Source organism: Xiphophorus hellerii, chromosome 12 (assembly GCF_003331165.1).
Source record: "Xiphophorus hellerii strain 12219 chromosome 12, Xiphophorus_hellerii-4.1, whole genome shotgun sequence".
NCBI classification, from domain to species: Eukaryota; Metazoa; Chordata; class Actinopteri; order Cyprinodontiformes; family Poeciliidae; genus Xiphophorus; species Xiphophorus hellerii.
Window position 1 is genome coordinate 20,618,333 of NC_045683.1, and position 23,341 is coordinate 20,641,673.

Sequence of the window (23,341 nt, forward strand, 5' to 3'; positions counted from 1 at the left end):
ACTGTTTAATCGCTGAGTATGTTGTAAAAAAATAAGGATATCCATTTTAACTGCACAGCAGTGGAAGACCGACTGCTGTCTCAATTACAGAAATCTTGCTTAGAGCTCCTGGTTGGTTACAATACATGATTGAAGTATTTGACGATAACACAGTAAATAAGGGTTTTTTTTTCTTTTGAAATAATAATTTGGACAATATGTTATTTTGAAATGATTGAATAAGTAGTGATTACGGCAAACAGTCATTTCACTCTGTGCAAAACAAATATAATATATGTCTTTAGTTTGTTCTATTTGCACAGATATATCTGTCTGGTAACCTGCATGATTTTACTGTATTTCTAGATTTATTTTTCTTTATTCAGAAGTACACAGCTCTGTAACTATATTTATTTTAGTACAAAAATACAACTTTTCAATTTTAAATTTATGTTGAAAGAAGAAAAATGGATTATGTTATTCATAATACCAAAAGAGAATGGCCTAAAATCGGCAGGTCGGAACTTGAAAAATCACCCACAAAATGTGAGATCCCTGGATCTCTCAAATGAAATGCAAGCATGCATTCCAGACCCACACAGACACACACACAGAATATAATGGAAAACGTTAACTGATCAATACTATGTCTCTTCTGACCCAACTCCTGTGATGACAGTGTGACCTGTTGTACCAACACACACACATACAGCCTCAGTGAAGATTAAACTGGTGTCAAACGGCAAAATGGAGCTAATGTCTGCAGGGGAGACACTTAGTGCTCCCATGGTAAAGGGCCAGGTCAGGTTAGGCCCACCTGTCCTGTAGCTACTTAAGTCAGTGGACATAAAGCAGACAGGACTAAATGCCTGCTCTGTCATCTTTTAGGATAGAAACCTCAAAGCAGCCTCTTACTGCCCTGAAGTAGGATGTCCTCTCTTGATAGCTCTGCTGTCCAATTATGCTTCACCTTTTAATACCAGACGCAGATGACAGAGGAGAGCGAAAGCTATGTGGGAGTGTACTGGAGACAAGAGGAGAGAAGTCGTCCCTTGTCATGTTCAGGTACTGCTTGTAGTTGTGTTTACTCTGTAGATGGACAAGAGAGTCTAACTAAAGATCATTTCAGGCTGCAATGTCTAATCACTACAGAAATGATCCCAAGAACATCTGAGAACAACCCTGCTTGTTCCTCTGCTCTGTGTGTGTGTGTTCAGCTTTAAAAAAAAAAAGTGCAACCGCAGGTGCTCCCACACCTACCACAAAAGCACAGATGCTTCTCTGCGGAGATTCCCATTCGAAGCAGCTGTTGATGTAGCAGCCTGTGTTGATCAGGAACATGATGCAGCGTCTGACTCGGTTGAAGTTGCGCAAAAGCATCTGAAGGAAAGCAACACACAAAAAAAAGGAACGTCTTAAGACAAATGAAGTCTTCGTGTTGAAAATGAGCCATAAAAAAGAAAAGAGCAGACTGTTATTTAGACAGTTTATCATTTCATCGTGAACATTGCATAAAACATTTAAACAAGCTGGCAGGTAATAACACTTGGTGGGAGAGAAAATGAAGCTGGAAAAATGACACTGATGCTCTCGATGATTTATGACTTTGCCTAGTAACACATAGGATTACAGAGGTGTGTTCAACATTTTTAATTCATGTATGGATAAGATTTAGATTAAACACAATTCTGCTTCCTTATATCATCCAGTGGCACATCCAAACCTCTCTGTGCTTCATGTGTCAGTGCACTTGTAAAGAGAAGTAGAGCTGCTGCCATCGTCCTGGGTTTGAAGCCATTCAGGGAATAGCATAACAGACCCAAGGACAGGAAACTACCCAATCAGGTCACCAGAAGGAGAAATTGTTCCCAAAGGAGATCCTGCCTTTCCAAAAACCTCAATAAAAAAAATACCTAGGGTGTTTTTTTCCTAAGAAATTTAGTTTTTCAAAACATATGTTTTATTTCTTAATGCCAAAATAAGGTTGAGGCTAACCAGACAGTTGACATCACAACTTATTTTCATTCACTAAGTCAAGACGTTCCTTGATAAGAATGCTTACGTTTTTATGTGTTAGTGCCCTTCAAAAGTATTCATACCCCCAGAAACGTTTTCCACGTTTTGTCATTTTACAGGCACAAACTTCTGAGTCATTTCAATGCAATTTTCTGTTATAAAGCAATCACAAACAGTGTATAATTGTGAGGTACAGTAATTGCCAATGTATTCAACTAGGCCTTTTGCCATGATAAAATCCAGATTTAAGAAGTACGACTAGTAGTTCTCCTGTAACTGCGATCTCTCTAAAGAGTTCTTTATTTCTGCAGATCCTCCAGAGCTACCATGGGAGTATTGGCTCCTTCTCTGATTTTTACGGTGCCAATTTGACAGCCATACTTTGGCATGATTCTAGTTGAGTCGTATTTTTTTAAATTTTTTGTATGATGTAATAATCATTTCTGCTTTAAACTTCTCAACAATATTGTCCCTGACCACTGTGATGTGTTCGTTTGTCTTTAATGAATTACACTGAATTTATATTAGATAAAATTACACAGAGGTGGGCTCGATCTAAGAATGAAGTGGCATTCGAGGGTAAATGGTTCCACTGGACACTAGTTAGGGCAGCTAGAGAAAAAGAGGACTGAGTAGAAATGCACTTTCCTGATTTTCAGATTTTTTATTAGCTAAAAAATATAACTCTTTTTTTTTTCTTCTACAAATATGCACTCCTCTGTGTCAGTCTATTTTATAAAATCCTAATAAAACACTTTTAAGTTTGTGATTGTAATGCCATAAAATGTGAAAAAGTTCAAGGCTTTGAGAAGTACTTCATATTGAATGCATTCTTCAGTTATGGAAACCACTTAAAAATTGGGTTATTTATAAATTGAGTCCAATGTCAATACCACATTTATGAGTTTTGAAGATGGAACACGTTTCCTCCCCCTACACACACACACCTTTTTTTGTTTTTTTGCCATGTGTGAATGCAGCAACAGCAGGGGAGCTGCTGCTATACAAAAGAGCCCTCACAGGGCAGTCCCTCCAAACCAGCCAATGACATCATCATTGAGAGACGCTGACATGGGTCCTCTCCATGAGTCAGGGGTGAAATGAAGATGGGGAAGAGAGGCAGAGCAGCAAAAGTGAGCCGAGAGAAGGGAGCAGCAGAGGAGGCAGAGACAGTGAGGCTGGGGGAGGAGAGGTGGCGAGGAAGGACGGAGGAGTTACAAAGAGGATGCGCGCTGTGCTGCGTCGGGACGAGGCCCGGGGCCGCGCTCGACTGTGCGTGGCGTAACATTGACTGCTGAGCCCGAACGGTCACTCATATGACACATCTGATGCGGGCCAGCCCCTACCATTCATCCCTTTGTGGTGCCGCCACACTGAGCAGCGTGACAATGAAGTGCAAAGCAGCAATGGCAAAGAGGGCCAACTATAAGGATGGCCAATCTACTTATGCACCCCAGAGCTGACAGCTTGACATTTCTATTCACCATTCAGAGTGGATACGAGGGGAAGGAGATGAGAAAAAGGGGGGAGAAGAGGGAGGAGGAAAAAAAACAACAAAAAAAAAAACAAATGCTGTTCTTCCTTCAATCATCCTGTTGTATCTTGCCTACACAGTTGTTGCGCTTTACAGGATGCCACTCAGTGGTGTTGTTAGCTTCTGCTTTAGACGTTTAAGCAAAATAGGGAGTCAATTGGAAGGAGGCAGATAAAGAAAAAAGAGGAGGTGTGGCATATGGTAAACATCAGCTGCAGATGTACCTGTTTGGACACTTTAGGCTCCTCCTCGATGTACTTTTGTTCGACGGGAGTCAACGTCCTGAGACCAGCCTTCACCTGGAGAATACAGCAAGCACAAAGTCTCACATATGTGATAATGAGAAGAAATGTCTTGATTATTTCAAAAGTACTGAGCAATGGGATAGCATAGCAACACATGCATATAGAGCGTGCCTCATGTCAGAGGCTAGAGAGAAAGAGAGGGAGAGCAGGAGACAGAGCTGTAAGATGGCCGCTGTAGAACACACACGGCGATGGTGAATGGGCTAACAAAGGCTGCTGAGAGGGAGTCTTCGATAATTAAAGCCAAAACGAGGACGAGGGACGACGGATGAGATAGAAATGAGGGAGGGAAGGGGGGCACAAACAGAATAAAGACAGCAGCAGCATAGAAGGGGGCAAATGGTGGGGAAAACAAGAGGAGGATGAGAGTGAGGGGATAATAAGGGGTGGGAGGTAAAAAAAAAAAAAAAAACAGGGAGGAGACTTAAAAAAAGCAAAAGAAAGACTTACAGCATTAAAAATCACGTCTATTTCGAGAAAGATGACCCCTTTTGTTGGCCCTGTCAGCTCCTTGCTTTTCAAGACGTAGGCTTTGCGTTCTCCATTTTGGATCTGTGGGAGAGGGACATGACAGGCGTCTGTCTGGCAATACCCGGCTGAATCGGCTCCCCGGGCCACCTTTGAACCCCAGCTGCTGGCGCTGACAGGGAACCCAAAACAACTGTGGCAACTCTGACAAGTACCTGTTCATTACCCACTGCAGCTCGGCTCTGTCAAACAGAAATTAACTATCCTGGGGAATCACACTATTACAGCAAAGCGCAGATATACGACGCGCACACTTCTTTCACAGGCTAGCTATATTTTTACCAGATATAAGAGACATTCTTCTTTCACCTCCAAGCTGGATCTTTCTGTCTATCAGCGTCATTTTCATCTCATCTCTCATCCACTTACTTTATATCCTCTCAGCTATCAATCTATACCGTTCCTTTTACTCAGCTCTTCCATTTATTTCTGCTTCCTGTCAACTTTTTTTTTTTTTTACTTTGAGAAATAATAAGTGTCATCAGTGGAGTTGCAAAAATAACCTCTGCTTTTTATATCCCACTCTGTTTTTACTCTCTCTGTTCCTCCACTGTATGTTCTCTCTCTATTATTCCCGAGGGAGGAGAAAAAAGAAACACAAACAGAAATCTTGCCTTTGACTCACATTTAGCAAAGGGATAGCCACTTTCCCAAGGAAGTCGGCACTTCTGTCCCGGTCCTCGTCGTAAACGGTAACCTCAAGCACTGAGTGGATGTCCTTGACGTTGCTGGACCACACACAAAGACGGGGGACATAAGACTCAAATGGTGCAGAAGCTGTTTCATCTCACAGACTTATAGAAAGGATGAGAAAAGCCTATATAATAATCCAGTATATCTAACATCACAAGACATACCACACCTATATAATAATAAAATACATAATGTTTAATATATTTTTAAAAATTAACATTAATAAAAATCATATAATATTGCACAGCAGCACAATGTATCTATTTATTTATTTACTTATATTTTAAATATATGAATAGGTTCACCAAAAATTGTCACATTTGACAAGATAGAAGATACCGGTAATTACACTTTTTAACAAATATATATATATATAAAAAAACCACATTGAATATACATTAATGGAAATAAAAAAATATTTGTATATATCTTGATTTCTTTTATTTGACCTTGTTTCATTTTGAATTTGTTCACCAATTAATACACTCATGATAAGGAAAGTCTCACATTCAGGGAGAAATTAGATTTATTAATGTTATTGTTCTCATAATATTTTAACCTAGAAATGTATTTAAGAAAAAATCAAAGTTTCACATTGTTAAAAGTAAAAGATTACAATATGAAACACACACGTCTGAAGACAATCAAATTATTTTCTTAATATTTATTCAAAATTAATATAAAAAACAAGGTATGAAAATGTGTCATTAATAAAGAGTAAAAAGTATTCATGTCAAAGCTACTCACAAAGTGAAGACCTTGTTCCACTCTGGGTTTAGATTTTTGTAGACGGTGTGTGTCTGTAGCCGATCATTGCTCAGCTCCACCACACAAAACGGATCGCTTTTACCTGTCAAGTATAAATAAAGTATACAAATGTGGCCACATTAAAATATAGTGTAAATTCAAAAAGCTCAGTCGTAAAAATTTGCTCTCTAAGATTTTTTTTTTTTTAGGATCCAGCAGGTATTTATATTCCCATAAGATACATATAACCTCATGCTACATGCTCCATCAAACAATCTAAATTTATAACGTGACTCTTTCCATTCTTCAGCCTCAGTGCTGAGCACATTAGACATTAATATATCAGCTGCAAACTGTTTCTGAAAACATGGACTTCAGGACGCCGAGCAGTCAGGAGGAGGGCGATAGAAAGAGAGCGAGAACACAGAGGTCAACACGACTCTGAAGACTGGAAAACTTCAGGATAGAAGATAAAGACGTGAGAGCGTGAGACAGAAGAAACACATCTGCTCCAAAATCTGTGATTTTAGAATGAGCAAATGAAATACTAATGGCAAAGATGCATTTGACAAATAAAAAAAAGAAAGCTCAGTGTTGGAATTAAATTATAAAAGAGGAGCTCGAAGAAAAGAAAAACTCCCAATCATTTCAGTTTTTTCTTTTATTAAAAGGCCTATGTGAGCAGAAATTTAGAAAAAAAAACTGATTTAAAACTTGGAATGCTCTGACAGTTTTCGAGGGTTTTTTGGGGCTTTTCTTATTTCTCCTAAACTTTAGGACGTTTGGCAAGCAATAAAAACATTTATCACCTGAGTCACTTCTAATTATATCAAGTCAGTTATAATATAAATTGAACCAAAACTTTTGATTCAGAATTTACTATAATTATGATATAGAGGAGAAAACATAGCTTCATCCTCCCGAGAATAAAACTAAAACTAAATAATCTCCCATCATATTTTCCTTGTGTTTAGCAGCATTTTGTATGAAGGAGTTGAAAAGGATTGAACCAGATCCCTTCAATGGTCTCCCACTGAAAATAACAATTAACTCTGACTTTGATCATCACGGTTCACTAGAAAAAACTCTGATGGGATTGTTTTTGCTTTTTATTCATTAACACGTGAAGACTAGGTCAGCAAGTTTAAAGCATATTATTTAAAGAGACAACGGTGACATATTAGCAGAGCAGCAATGTTGCATAATAATGCTCAATAACTTTGGGACCGAGTTCAAAGTCCCCCCGAAAGACTGTGTCTCTGCGTGTGTGTGAGTCATGGGAGGTGTGTGTGAGTGAGTGCCATCGATTGGTGTGATTTTCCTCAAATGTTGTGACAAGGGCAGGACATTTAGTGGGTGTGCAAAGTAAATGCCACTGTGATCAATGCTAAGGCGTAGGTGTTGCCTTTTATATCTGTTTGTGGTGCTCTATTGATCCGAGCGGTTCCAAGTTGATATTGGCAGCTCTGACTTCTGCGACTGAAAGCAAGATACATTAAAATTGACAAAAAGGCAGGGCACACAAGAGCTTAGTTTTCAGAGCATCTGTGTATAAACTTTATTTGCTGTATATTAACTGCATTTCACAAAATTTTAAAACAATCCCTTCCATTGTTTTATGGGGCTCTTACAGAGCGATTGTTTCTGCCAGTGACATGCACAAAGACACCCCTTCACGAACACACGCAGAGTATTAGACTCAGAGGATTAGTGGAGAAAATTCACTTAAAAGTAAGATTTTGACAGCAGTTTTAAGTAATATATTTGAAGTAAAATATCATGGTAAAGTTTTAGAATCTTCCACAATTATTCAAGGAGTCTGCCTGCATAATACCGTTACCCCCCCCAACAAATCAAGCCAATAATTTAATTTAAATGCAATCACCCAAATTTGGTCATGGAAATTATTTCTGCCGTGTGTTATCCCCCATCCAGTTGCCCCCAGTTGTCCCTCTAATATTCTGTCTTTAATGACGCGGCTGCATGCGTCGTTGCAGAGAGCCAGTTGTTATGGGTGATGAACTTTCACCTTATTGGCTGCCAAGCACCAGAGGCAGCTGTCTTAACCAATTACACGCACAGATTTGAGCGCCACTCAGCACCATCCAGGTAATGTCCGGGTAAAGCTCCTCCCGCCCCCTCTGGGTCCGACCTCTGAGATGCTGGCAGGAAAGGAGTGGACTTAAATTAATTTCTGCGCACTCTGAGGAAAACGTAGTGGAGGAACGCAGCAGAAAGACGAGGAGGAAAAAAGTAATTGGCCCTCAGAAATCTCAGAGCTGGTGGGAAGTTTAAAGATGGAGAGGAAACTTCCCCACATTTCATAATGAATATTATAGCGCCTAAGAAAAGTATTCACACCCACATTTTTGTCATAACACCACAACTACAAACTTTGATCTTATTTAGATGTTATGTGATAGAATAAGAAGTATTGTATAGTTGTAAGTTGGTGAGAAACATATATTTCTGATTTATTTTTATTTGTTATTTGTTTAAGTGTTGCTTGCATTTGTATTCAGACTCTTGTACTGCTTAAAATATGATTAAACCAACTGTGTTCAGGAGCTACGTATTTAATAAATAAACGTAACTAAATGGATAAATTAAAAAGGTACACCTCAGTATAATTTATCCACAGGATGAATCTTTAAGGGTAGAGAGATAAAAAGAAGGCTATTGTTTAAAGAGTAATAAGAAACTGTTGTCCACAGACACTTTCCATCCACTTTGATTGAGTTTGAACTAAGAAGAATAGACAAAAAAAATTACATTTGGATGTGAAAAGATCCAAAATACTTGGGGCAGCAAAGTACTAACTTTGACAAGCTGAGCACAAATTCATGGCACACTTTTGAAATTTTTATTTGAACAGATTTTTGTATCAAGGGAATGTTTTCTTTTGCAAGGCTGTATTTTCAGCTTGAATTAAAAATGAGTTAAATATTTTCTTCACTGTCTTGAGTTTTGTTTCAATATTGCCTGAAAGAAATCTTCTCCGGTTATTGTATGAAGCTGCTGCTGCAGGTACCCGTGTGTGAGTGAGCGAGCGTACGTGTGTGTATCGCTACTGAAATGTTCTAACAGTATAGCATCCACTCAGAGAGACAAGAGCTGGCACACAAAAGGGATTGTTGGTTTTAGAGACTATTTTCAGTTATCCTACTTGGGCTGGAGTGGAGCTACTCCACAAAAACACTCCAATTAGAGAGAGATGGCCAGAGAGAAGAGGGAGAGAGGAGGAGGAGGAGGAAGAGGAGGAAGAAAAAGAGAGGAGTGAGAGGAGCCTGAATGGGAGCTAGATGGTGAACTCTCTCTGTCTCACTGACCTCCTCTCTCTGTCTCCCCTCCTGCCTCTGTCTGTCTGTTTGTCTGTGCTTCTGTTCCTTTCTCACCTTGCTCCTGACCCTCTCTTGGTCTGGGTTGTTAAAATGGGGTGTTCATGTGGTGAGGGCTCTTATGGGGCTCTTACAGAGCGATTGTTTCTGCCAGTGACACGCACAAAGACACCATTCACGCACACACGCAGAGTATTAGACTCAAAACTGAAATAAGCCATTTTGAAATAGCCCCTTTTACCTATCAGTTCACTCACAGTATGCATCTATCGACTCAATGGAAGAGAATATGCTTTAGGAAGCCAAAAGAAGTACGTCAACTTTAGTTTTCTGAGTGTATATATTCAATAATGTCTCAGATGGAACTGTTTGAATGTAAAACTTTCCTTGGCCCTGAGAACAAAGCTCTTAAAACAAGTAAGACAGAAACAAACTAGAGTGAGGGATCAGCAAATCTTCTGCTTAAATCGGTCCAGATGGTTCTTTTTTCCGATTCCAGTGAAGGCCACACACTAAAAATAACACTCTTCGGTGTGGAAGATGCTACTAACAGAAGAAGACACTATGTTTGTTGTTTATAGTATGTGAAAGGTTTACAATGAATTCAGATAAAACAAAGCAAATAATTAATCTGAAAACTATTTTCTCTCAGATGCTGAGACAAGTCTGCATGTCATTCACACTAAGAGAGCAAAGGAGTGAAACCTTTGGAGGATTTTGGGGCAGCTGTGTGCAAAAGTTTGAATGATTTTGTGTGATTTGTGAGTGAAAAACAGCCAGCACAGGGGGTTGTGCAGATGGGCCCTTTTTTAAGGCAAAATTTCAATTGATCCAAAACCTTTCCAAAAGTATTTAACATCTTACAATAGAAAATGCTAAGCACAAAACATTTCATCTGGTTGTTTTTTAGTTGTTTTACTTTTAATTTAATTTTAAAGGATCAGAAACCTCCAGTAAAGGCTGTCTAAAAACTCAGTGACAGAACAGCGAAGGCTACTGAAACTCATCATACTTTTTTCTGCAATACTTAACAGCTAACGGGTATTTTTGCAGTTTTACTGTTAGTTTATAAAAGAATCCATAAACCTCAGAGTGAATGATGAGCTTTGCAAAGGTGTCACGGAGCACATTTCTGCTCCAAGTGAGACCCATGAACCAGAGAGCCATTAGCCCTGCACTCTGACTGCTCCTGTCGCTCCCTGCAGTAACCCAAATCAACCAGCCCCACTCTGTATTTGCTAATGGGACTGTGGATGTTTCAAATGGAGAAAAACTCTGTCTCCCTGCCACATACACACACACACATACATCCTCCTCTCTTTACCAGATAATACAGAGTGAAAAACTAGGCCTGTCCACTGCAGACCTAATTAAAAGTAAGAATTAATGGAGGATAGAGGATTCAGAGAGAGCAAGCAGAGAAAGCACAGGAGGAGGGACGAGAAAGATTTGTTGGTTCAAATGTGTACTTTTTCTCTATTATTCAAATGAGAAGCCTGCATCTTTGTTTAAAAAGCAGAGACAAATTTAGCGTCCACGCACAAAGTAGGCTTTAGCATTCTCTAAGGACTCACATTGGCGATTAGCCCCCTAAAGAAAATTACACCCTGACTTTATCTTTTAGCTCAGATTTGTGGCAATTGCTGCTACAGATAAGTTTGCAACAGAAACTGCTCAGCATGTTAAAAAATTAAGAAAAAGCTCCTGTGCCTTGCAAAACTATACATGTCCCCTGAAGTTTTTCCACACATTGTGACATTACAGTCACAATTTTTGAGAAATTTCATCAGGGATTTGTGATTCAGACAAACACAAAATAATGCCTAGACGTCAAGTAGAAGAGAAAACGTTTTGTTAGAATTTAACGAATAAAAAACACTACAATGCAGCTAGTATTTATATTCTACCTTTGTTACTCTGAAATCAATCAACAAAACCCTGTGCAACTAATTGCCTTCAAAAGTCCTCTAAGTAGTAATAGAACCCATCTGCATGTGATTTAATCTGAGTGTGAATCCAGCTTTTCCTTGAAGACCTCAGTGGTCTTAGAGAACATTAGAGAACAAATGGCATCATAAAGACCAAAGATCACAACAGACAGTTCAGTGATAAAGTTGTGGAGAAGATTTAAACAGAGGGCAACAAACAGACAAGAGGCCCACTGTAAAACGTGGTGGTGGCAGCTGCACACCACCATGTTATTTCCTGTTTATTTCATGAAACAGGAAAAATGGTCTAAGATTATTGGACTGTGGATGGAGCTAAATTCAGGGCAATTCTTAGGTAAAGCCATTAAAAGCTGAAAAAGCCTTGAGATTGGAGCTGACTTTTATCCCCTTCCAGTTTCAGCAACCAAAACATAGAGCTAAGATAGAGCAGGTTACAACAAAGCATCTTTTTATCTTAGAATGGTCCAGTCAAAGTTCGTAGATAAATCTAATGAAAAATCAGTGGTTCACTTAAAATTGTTCCACACAGATCATCTCCAATTATCTTTTCTAAGCTTGAAAAACACACACAACACTTTTCAGACTTTAAATTATACAAAACTAAATATAAATATATTTTTCCCTCACTAAGCAGTCATGCCTTACATTTCTTGGTCTAACACATTAAATCCTAATAAAAAACATTGACTTTTTGTGGCTAATATGTGCAAAAATGTGAAAAAGATCCAAAGGAATGAATACTTTTGCTGTAAATATCATGCAACCAAATAATAGCAGAAGAACATTAAAAAAACTAAATTTTATAATTGCACTGTTTGTACTTTAGGTCACCGACGTACCTGTGACATCTGCCGCCATGAGTCCCTCAGCTCTGATGACCTTCACTTGCACCATGCCGACATCTTTCAGGTTGTGAAGCGACCTCCAGAGGCTCTACAACATCACAAGAGCAGAGGTGAAGAGTCAAAGAGGACAGCTAAAAGCATCGGAGTGAAAGGCAGGTCAATAACCTGACATTTCATTAAGAGAGGAAAGGGTAGAATATGTCCTTTACGGGGTCTTTATTTGAAAATGTAGAGCTGGCATTTATGGCCGAGGATACAAAAGGACAAATGGTAGAATTTAATTTGACAAAATACTCCCATTTGTGAGTCTGCAATTTCTATTTTTTAAATAGAGTAAGTTTTTGGATCAGGGTGAGGGAGATGAGCTATTGAAAATTTCTGTAAAACATTTGTGGTAAATGCCTTATCCTTAGATACTTGTATAGCTCTTTGTCAAGTCCAGAGGAAAAGTTGGGTTTAGTATTATTGCAACATTACGTGCAAGGTTCTCTACATTTCTTTTCTTTTTTTTTTTTTTTACAGTTTTTGTATGAACTGCTCTAGAATATTGAAGCACATGTGCGTCATTTGTATGTTCTGTGGTATTTCTTATTCATTAGGAAAAGCCTTGACATTTAAAACACATTTAGATTATAAAACCCCCGCTTTGAACATCCCAAAGTGTGCTGTTCAATCTATCATTTAAAAATGAAAAACTAGTTTGGGACAAATGTCAAAAGTACTAAGACTCGACCACCCACCTAAACTTACAGTCCAAGAAAGGCAACAATAATTCAGAAGTAGCCTGTTCTACTACTGGAGACTGTGCTGGAGAGATTCACCAGTCAGGAGGGAGATTTTGTTCTCAAAATATCTATTGGTGGGTCATTTCTAAACTCCACCCAGTATGCAAGAGTCACAAGTAAGAAAAACATTGACAAACAAATTCGGAATTAATCCTGTTTGCAATTTGTCACAAGACATGTGGAGAAAGCAAAAAAAGAAAAACACGATGCACGTTTTAAAACTAACGCAGCACATCATCACCCTGAACTCAACATTTCTATCATGAAATATGCTGTGGGGATGCTTTGTCTTAGCGGGGACATGGAAGATGGATAAAGTTGATGGAGACATAGAACTATGTCCTTAAAAACTGTTACAGCCAGTAGAAAACTTTTAAGCTTTGTCACCATAAACGCTGAAAAAGACCTCTATAATTTTTCTTCCTCTTCACAATTATGCACTGGTCTCTCACATAAAATCCCAGTAAAATTATACCTAGGTTTGTGGTTGTAATGTGACAAAATGTGAAAAAGTGCCAGGCACTGTACCTGATAAACCTGGTACATAAAAGGAAAACCTGTAGAGATCGGGGCCCGTCTATGAGGCACACACAAGCAGTCCCAAACTTGTGATTTCACTCACATCCAACCACTCAGGTATAAACACAATCATTAAAAAAAAAAAAAAAACTTAACTGGGGCCAAACTGAGAGGCGTGCCGGAACGTCTTAAAAGCAGAGCAAAAAACACACTTCACTTCAATTTATTTCTCTCTCTCTGGCAATAACCACTTCCATCCCCACAGGAGTAATTATAATTTAAATTTCAGAGTCAGGGCCAGGCTACAGACTTAATTCATTATTACCAACTCTGTCAGACTCTGCCTGTTTCCAGCGATATCATTGTCCAAAAAGCTCTCTAAAGGAGATGAGAGGGGGAAGAGTGTGTGAAAGGGGGAAAAAAGAGAGGAAACGAGTAGAGAAAGGAGAAGCATGTAGGGAAAGAGGGACAAGTGTTGAGTTTGAGAAATGATTCCTCAGAAGATACAGCTCCAGTGAGAAGCAGTAAAGAAGAGAGGGCAAAATAGGTCAAAAAAGAGGCGACAGAGCAATAAAAACTATTAATATGTGATGTCTTTTTTATGCAATTGGATCAAAACATGTAGCAAAGAGCCATTTGTATTAAAATTAAAAGAAACAGGAGACCAAATATTTATATGACCGGTTAGTGGAGTGTCAGTTTTCTAATTTTTTGCCTTCCAACCCTTCCTCTGCTCTTCATGCCTTCCTACCCCCATCCCTGCTCCCTAAGGGAACATCCAGGGTTCGACTTCAATCCATGATTGCTAAAGAGAGAACACACCCATCCTCCACAAGGATTCAAATCCTCATCAGAAGAGTCAGACACCAATAGGCTAACTGGATTGGTCACAGGTAGGATGATAGACAGACAAGAGGACCAACAGCCATGCTCATTTCTCCTCATATCTGCGTGCAGGTGGAGTGATAGGGGAGAAGACAGAAATGAAGAGGAGGGATGAACAGAAAACAGAGGACAGATTATGGATAGAGTTGGCTTTCAGAAGATGAACCCTCTGCCCTCTGTGTGACTGACAGCCCGTCACCATGGCATCTTCTTTCTGTCTCTGTCACACTCCACAGACGTATAAACACACAAATGAATCAGAGCTGGCATAGTCTTATGACTCACTGTCATCTTTGCAGCATGTCACATTTCATCAGGGCTGCATTTCAGAAACACACTCATAGCATCTGCCCTGCACCCAGAAGTTCATGGGATATTTGATCAAATAGTGGTAAAAATTCAAACAAAAAGCCATACTCTAACACTTGTTTCCACTGTTTCCTACTCATTTAAATCAGGATCACTATGTGCCAAGAGTCTCAGTGAAAGCTGCTCGATGCTCGTCATGCAGCCTCTTACTGGTTCTCACTTCCTGCCCAGGTTGTGTCCTTTCACTTCCTCTTAGAGGAGTGCACCAGAGTGGGTAGGAGAGGTGCTGCTGACATGTGCACGTACACGGGTGGTGGAGTGCCACCACTTCAGTGGAGGTCATCCCGTCCTCCTTGTCTCATCCACCCATCTCGTGGCCACCTCAAGCCCATTAAGAGCCATTAGTGTGCATGCTCCTTTGCCATCATAATGCATAAATCTCCTCTCTTTTTACCTCTCTTTCTGTGTCCTTCTCCAGTTTTGAGGAACAACTAATTAGGGATGAAGGAAAGGTTGCAGTTAGGCAGCCACATCAGTGCAGTGCATGGTATAAGACAAATTCAAACACAGTATGAGTTAGTAGGTGTGAGTACATGCATGCAATCTTGCAATACATGACATGTATACTCATGTATAGGTACATCAAACAGCCGGTGACCTGAGTGAATTTTAAACTTGACTGGCCAGTGATTTGCAGGTCAGAAACAATCTGATCTTTTTCCAATCAGTGACCGCATCCCAACTGCTACTTGGTCTGCTGTCAACAACGCTCTGTTGGTGCGGAAGACATAGCTGTCTTATCATTGCTTGAATATGTAAAAATTCAGTCACAGAAGAAGATTTTAAAAAACAATTTTTTATGAAGGCATGTTTACTGTGTAAGAAGTAAACATGGGAAGGAGACTGAGAAAATTGCAGCAAAGTTGCTTTGAAAACATCAATTCTCTGTGTTACTCCATTAACTCCACAGGAATACACACAGAGACTGCTGTTACAGTTAATAATGCTAACCACAATAACCCCTAATGCAAATAGCTAACAAGAAAAGCTGAAGACAATTGTAAATGTCAACTCGACGTTTGTCTTCAAATCCAGTTTACCTGCGGAGTTGTGTAACAGACTCTCTCTTTCGTACACATGGTGTGACGTTGCATCTAGGGCCAATGCAATTAAAGATGCTAATACTTAATTATGCTAATGATGAATATGTTATTTATGACTGATTAGTGAAAGACTGATCAATGCTAGTGCTAAGATCCTCGTGCTAAGATCAAAGAGTATAACAGTAAAGTGGAGTTTTTACTTTTAGATATTGAGTTGTACATAGCTGTTATTTGGATGTTGTTGAAAAATGTTGAACATCTTATGATTTGCTGCATATCTATATCTTCAGTAGTGTAAACACAAGTTAGCAAGCTGCAATGAGAAGGATGCTAAGAGTCCTGTGCCACTCAGATGTATGTTTTCTGTTTTCATCAATGGCCTCAGATTAAAGTAACACCTTACTGTGATCATTTAAGGGAAGGATTAGAATAATATCTTTTTCAGTGACACAGACATTTCTGACTCCAAAACCATTAAAATATAAAATACAAAGTAAAAAAAAAAATCCCTGCTGCACACTACTTTCAACTAAACCTTCCAAAAGTATGTTTTCATTATTAGATTGCATTTCCTGGTTCGCTGCAGTTTGTAAATCTACCTTCTCTTTATAGCTGCGATGATAACATAGTATTGATTCTCCCCACAGACACATAGCATTTTATGAGACACAGCCGAAACACCGTAGGTAGCTACTGTTTTTGGAGGTGCCTGCATGCGAATGTTCGCTTGTGATTAGCAGTAGTGGATGTTTTGTGCTGCACAGCTGATTCTAGGCTGATAAATGCCAGTCAGTAAAATGGTGTCTGCACATGCACGTACAGTACACACGCACACGCGCGCACACTGGGGAGATTAGCGGGCTTTCAGCAGCACCGTTATATATTAGTGGTGGTACTTCGTCTAACCAGTGCTCTTTGATAAGGTACATCTTTATTAAATTCTCCAACTGAAAGACTGCCAGTCTGGGGAAAAGGAATATGTTAATAGGCAGAGACCATTCAAGTCTTCAAACTGACCTTACTGTGCCCCTCCATCTGCAACCCCCTATTTTCTTCCCCCCCTTCCCTCTATCTTTCCATCCCTTCATCTCAAAGGAAGGCCACGGCAGAGGCAGACAAAGAGCTGAGGTTGCTCTGAGAGTGGGACAGAAATGGGGAGAGCAGGAGAGAGGAGGCGGCAGGCAAAAAAGGTAGGTGAGGGAAGTAAAATGTGCCGCCTTTGGTCGAGCAGAAAAACGGGGTCTGTGCGAGTTGTGAGAGAGGTGAAATAGCTTTTTCTTTTCATTTTACACGCCTTCCCTTCCCTTCCCGGTGCAACCCTAACCCTTTACCTCTCGCCCCCATTACACACATTCTTGGAAACACACACACTGCTGCGCTTATTCCCTCTGCCGTCGTTTTGTGGCTTTCAGGAGGGACTCAGCGTGGTTTTGTTTCGGTCCTAGAGCTCCACCTTTTGATTTCAGGTGGTCGCTGCAGCGGCGAGCAAAACGGACGACCTCCTGTGGCTAGCCAACAAGGCACCACCACGGCAATGTATGTAGGTCAATGCACTGATGTTTGGCCACACGTTGGAAGGTGTAAATACACACCAGCAGGGTGGTATCGGTCACTGAAATCCAATCATGTCCTGTAATATGTCAAACACGGATGTGAACACACCCAGTCGCACAGCATCACATGTTTTAGCAGTTTTCATGGAGGTTGTTGTGCAGAGATGAGAGCTGTCAGGGAGTCAGACCTCTTGATGAGAGCAATCTGGGGGTCTTTGTAGCAAAGAGTGACGAGGAGTGATGGGTGAATGAGACTAAGACAAAGACTTAAAGCCATTGTGTTAGAGCAGATGGATCCTCTACTCTTTCTACAATTCTATTCATGTCTAACAAAGTAAGCTTAACGACAAAAGTATAAGGCAAGTTATATTCTAACAGCTTAACCTATGCCACTAATGCACAAGCTGCATTTACCAAATCAGCAATAGAAGTCTGCACAATTTCTTGTGGTCCTTTTGATTCCAAATTTTTTATCTGTGTTGTCTGTGTTCTGTTTTGTCTGTAACCATGCCTGTAAATATCAACCTTACAGCCAATGAAATCCATACTACTTATATGTCCCACAAGTTTAAATAACTTTATTAGAAGAAGTTTGCAAACTAATGTTCAAAAAATGTGTTATTAGAAACAAGTGTTTTGTGTTACTCAAATTATGACAATAAAAAATGTGTTATTATTATTGCTATTTAAAGGTTATACAGGAAAACTGAAGATAGAATTTTAGATATTTGGCACATATCAATTCTGACAAGGTCTGATTTGTTTTGGCCTGTTATGTTAAAAACAGAAATAGCCCTCTAATATCTAACAATGCCCCTCTTGTAATTTACCACCCTGGGCAAAAAGCCATATTGCCTTTGAGAAAAAACTATCACTTGCATGAACTTTGATAATTTTTTCTTATAAAAGAAAAACATATTCTGCTACGTCAATCTTTGATTTTTTTCCCCCCATTAATTCAGCATTTTTTGACTTTCCTTCTGAAAACAATTCAATTCAAAGTCTTAAACCATTCTCCACACACATATCCATATTGTCCAAACTCACATATCTTTGCATAATCTGGCGCCTTTCATGTGGATCATCCAACATGTTGACGGACAGATCTGAGATTGAAACCGCGGCCGATGCAGTGAGTGTGACCAGCAACACCAGAACACCTTCTCCTTCCTCCAGCGGCAAGTCCAGCTTGTGAGTTTGTTCTTTACTGAGAAGTGACAGGTCGATAGTACACCTAAAATAAAGCAAGAAATACAAAGTTGAACCTACTGCACCAACTGTGCTTGGCTGTGTTTGATGATTTCAATAAGAACATATCGTTCTCCTTGCTTTTGGGGGAGCAGTGATAAGAGCCTAAAAACAGAAAAAAAAAATTCATAGTGTGCAAAAGGTAAGCAACAGAAGACAACTTAAGCAAAGCTGACATATTTTATACCTTTTAGTAGGCACTTAAAAGCATCCTCTCAACTGAATTGATTTTCTGGCATGGCCTTAATGCATCTGGTGTTAAAATGGCAGCCCAATAAAAATGACATGACTTGGTTTCTGGCATGCCCTTCAAAGCAAAGGTTTGCTAAAGTGGGTTTAAATTTGCATAGTTACGCTATGCACTGCAATAATTCAACTTGAACAGGGGTTAAAAAATGAACAGTTCAGTAAGAAGAGAAAACATAACCACTTTAGATTAGGATGATAAATAGCTCTTCTTGTGTGAGACATCTTTTTTGTCTAAGACTAATATTACACAAGTAAGCTCCAAAAATCTAATTCATCTCTGATTTTACAGAGCTGCATTTGATAAAAAAGAAGGAAATTAAGTGACTGGTGGAGACTACTGTACCTGCCCATGAAGTCATCCTTCTTGCCAGCATCTTTGTCCCAGACTGTGATGTCCACGTAGCCTCCCTGCTCTTCATACAGATGGAAATCAAACTGCTCTCTCCATTGCGGGTTTAGTGTTTTGGGAATTGTCTGAATAAAACACAGTTGCCTCCACGCTCACTTAATTGCAACAAACCTGTTAAATCCTACACTTGAGCCCAAAATTATTTGTACACCTGCCGGATTTAGGTTTAAGCTTACATTAAAATAACAAATTACTTTCTGTTGAAGAACGAGACAGACATCTCTCAAAAAACAGTGAAGCAATGAAAAACAGTATTAATTTAAAAAAAAAAAATCCCTTTTGAAAATCTTTGGTTTTTCAGATTTTACTAAAAAATGTCAAAAATGATTATGGTCTTCTCAGTAATCAATAGAATAACCTTTATTGACACAACAACAATCAAACCCTGCTTAAAGCTGACTAGCTTTTTTGAATGTTTCCAATGGAGGCTTTCAAACCAACTCTTTTTGGTTTGAAAGCCTCCTTGCCATCACCCTAATCTTTAAATCCCTCTGCAGATTCTCTATAGGAATTAAGGTAAGATCGGGTCACTCCAAAATGTTAATATAATTTGCAGTCAAAAGAAATATGTTGGTCAAATTAAAAGCTTTGCCAGGGTTGTGAATAATTTGGGGCTTAAGAGTAAGTGTCATATATAATACACTTAACATAAAGGTATTGCAGTGTATTTGATCTAAAAGCATTATGGTAATAAGTAAAAAAAAAAGAAGAAAAGACAGGACACAAAAGATTTATATTTTCTTGTGGTATGAAAAGATAAAAAATTGAAGATTGATAAAAAATAGAAAAACGGAAATTTGTCCAATTGCTACATTTCATGATTTTCTATGTCTACTCTGAAATGCTTGAGCTGTTTTTCTATCCAGTAACATACAAATAAGCAAAAAATACTTTTTCACATAATAAAAATAGTTGAACAAGAAGTCTGAATAGCTGCAGGGCAAGCTTCATGAGGAAATTTAGGAAATCAAGCTATCTATTTTTTAAAATAGTATCTTTAAAGCTTTCATAGCATTATTACATAAGGCGATTTCATTTAATTATTTTACATATTCAGCAGCTATTCCTTTACCTTGCTCTTGTACTTTTGATGACCCATCCTGAACTTGACATAAGGATCACTGAAGCCATTGGCGTCCATGGGCTGCAGGTTGCGACCTTCGATTAGACTGACGCTGACGATACCTCGCCAGAGCTGGGCTTTCCTGTGCACATCCGAGAGCCTCATACTCTGATACTGCAGACAAACACACGAATAAAGAATTATTTCTCACAAAATGGAGATTCCTAATCAGCACGTGTGTGGAACAGACGCCAAAAAGCAAACAAAAGAAAAACTTGACCCCAAAATACAAGTTTGGGGCTTTTGGTATACTTCAGGGCAATAACCAGCTTCGGGTACATTAATGTAGCCCAGAAACAGAACCAAAACAAACAAAAGATCACAAGTGAGAACCAAACAATAATTCAACAGAATTTATTTGTAAGTTTTAATCTCTTCACATCCCATCAGGGGGTTATTGTAAATTAAAAAATAACTTTTTAACAAAAGCACCTTAACGTATATCAGATTGCATTGTTCTAGTTTTTGGTGTGTAAAGTAGAGCTACTGTGAAAATAGATTGGGCTGAAAAAGTTTCCAGAGAATTGTCTCAAAATCTGGTTTAGCTATGTGACACTGCTTACCTTTCTTATTCTGTGTGGAAACTTAAATCTAGACTGGTTCTTCTATGTTTTCCAGGTATGTTTTCCACCTCAACTGTTTTTTAGCTCCCAAAAGCCTGTTTAACCTCTCTTTGAATAATGTCAGTACCCTTCACTAAAACAAAATCTAGGCTTTATTTATCAAGCAAATACAAATCCCCCTTCCATCTCTACTTCACTCTCTCTCTCCTCCTTCCTCGTTAGGCAGCGTTTATTAGCATAGCTTTTGTTTTGCGGGTGAATTTCATTAAACTCTGAACAAACCCTGCCTCGTGAGTGCAGGCCTTTGATCTGGAGACAGAGCCTCTTAATTTCCATTCTCCAGACATTAAACAGTTGCGAATAGCTCCCTGCAATGAAGTCATCTTACCATGCAGTAACTCCCACATCTCCCATTAATTCTGCTCACTAGCTGCTGTATGCTAATGATGAGGTCACTGTTTTGTCCTGACAGAACATGACCCATTTATTCTTGTATTGCTATCTGCAAAGCCTGGCAAAAGTATCCATACCTCTTCAGCTTTTCCCACACTTTGTCACATTGCAGCCATAAACTTAAGGCGTATGTTATTGGAAATTTAAGCGACAGATCAACACAAAGAAGTGCAAGACTGGGAAGTTGAAGGAAAATTATGTATGGTTTTCAGAATTTTAACAACTAATAGTTTATAAGTAAAAATAAAAACAAAATTTTCAGTTCCCTCTCCCTTGGGGAGAGGGAAGCTCATCAAAGTCAGTGGGAAGATGGATGGAGTTAAATACAGAGAAGTCCTGTAAAAAATAAAATAAATAAACAGAGGCATCAAATTGGAGTACAAGGTGAACAGGATGACAATCTAAACATAACAGCGATGCAACAAAGGAACTATATCTATAAATGGTCCAGTCAAAGTCCAGACTCAAATCCAATTGCAAATCTGAGGCAAGACTTCATAATTTCGGCAAAAAATAATAATAATAATCTATGTGTAGATGTACAAAGCTAGCAGAAACATACTCCTAAAGACCTTGCTGTTGTAATGTGACCAAGTGTGAGAAATCCAAACAATATGTACATATATTTCTTAATTGAGAATCTATAACCCCACAGAGAAACTGAGAGGCTGTTTAGTACCATGACTCCATTAATGTTTCTTTGTCAATTTTAAAAGTTCAAATTAAAATGCCTTAATCAGTTGAAAATTGACTGTTTGAAAACAACCATACACTCTGTGTAGTCCAGCACACAGATGAGGAGGCAGTAAGCAGCAGAGGAAAACTAACATCAGCTAACTCATTAGTCACAGAATCGGAACTGGTCAGAGCTTTCAAAATGTTCACTTCACAGAAGTTTGTGTGCTCAAATCCAACCTGGCATACACAGCAGACGTCTTTATTGTGAGTTATAGAAACATTAATCCTGTTTCAGGAAATGTAGTGAAAGGTCTGAAAGTACAACACCTTTTCTTCTTAGTCGCATGACACCTTAAAAGAATTTTGAAATATGGGCAAATGAAACGAATCCAATTTTGAGAACAAAATTGTCTTTAACATTATTGCTAAAAATGGCTGACAAAGGAACAGTTAACGAGATTCATGCACGAGCAAATAAGGAGAGGAAGAGTCTCGATCAGCATGCTTCATGTTTGACCTGACAGCAATCAAAAGCAACAAAAGAAATCAAAGTCAAAATGTAGCGCTTTATTCCAAGTACGGCAATATGCGAAACAGAAAATAAAGTCGAAACTATAATTGCAACTGATGGGGAAAAAAAGTTCAAAAATGCAATACGATCAGTCACATTTCCCAGCTGTTTAGCTGGGCAAGAGTCCTGGAAAATCCTAAACTGCTTTATTTTCTGACACAGAGTCTGCAATATGTTACACACATCAAAGGTGAAGAGCATACACACCCAAAGAGGCGTTCAGGACACTTTAGTGAAAAAGTGCTTCCTTTCTTGTTACTTCTGGGGTTTTTTCTCTTTTGACACATTTAACATGAATAAACTTTAATATTAGGCAAAGATAATCATAGTCAATACAAAGTTTTAAAGCTATTTTTTGTTTAAGTAAAAAAAGCATCCCAAGCCCTACATGAAAAAGTAACTGCCTCCAGTATTACTGACTGACCCGTAAAAGCAAGAAATCACTTAAAAAACATGATTCAGGTCCACTTTGTCTGACAGTAAAATATTTTTGATGATCTGACACTTTTAAGTGTCACAAAGAGCAAATAGCTTCTTTTTTTTTAATACGGGTCAATACGACAATGACTAATAAAAAAAAAATGGGACAACACTCCAGTCCTACTGATTCAGTAATTCTTTTGACTTTAAATGTCCATGTCCAATTTTAGTAAAATGATGTGACAAGCTGTACATCAACAACAATTTGTCATTCCTTTTCTTTACAGAAACAAACTGTTTTGAAGCCAGCAAAGCTAAGAAGAAATTAAATAATTTTCATCCACCCTTGATGTGTACCTACTTAATTTGCCTTAAAGTAAATCTTTAAGGCAAAGGCAGCCTTTGTTGCACAAGCAACCAAAAACCATAAAATGTGCATGCCCTCTATTAGTGCAGATAGCTGGTAGTATATTGCAGCTTGTGGAAAATAAGCTGGTGACAATGGGAACTGAGAAAAAAAACAGATGCTAAAACCATCG

General features: G+C 38.8%; 1 protein-coding gene across 5 annotated transcripts in view; it reads right to left on the bottom strand.

Annotated features, from left to right (window-relative positions):
• mctp1a (multiple C2 domains, transmembrane 1a) overlaps positions 1-23,341 on the bottom strand; it is a 170,233-nt gene that overhangs the window by 57,203 nt on the left and 89,689 nt on the right. For all 5 annotated transcript variants that reach the window (XM_032577457.1, XM_032577455.1, XM_032577456.1 and 2 more), the window contains 9 exons: positions 20,067-20,231; positions 18,929-19,059; positions 18,136-18,322; positions 11,929-12,022; positions 5,803-5,905; positions 4,988-5,090; positions 4,285-4,386; positions 3,754-3,828; positions 1,240-1,359 (listed from right to left, as the gene is read on the bottom strand). In XM_032577457.1, coding sequence (XP_032433348.1) covers positions 1,240-1,359; positions 3,754-3,828; positions 4,285-4,386; positions 4,988-5,090; positions 5,803-5,905; positions 11,929-12,022; positions 18,136-18,322; positions 18,929-19,059; positions 20,067-20,231 — 1,080 coding nt within the window. The remainder of the gene's footprint in view (positions 1-1,239; positions 1,360-3,753; positions 3,829-4,284; positions 4,387-4,987; positions 5,091-5,802; positions 5,906-11,928; positions 12,023-18,135; positions 18,323-18,928; positions 19,060-20,066; positions 20,232-23,341) is intronic.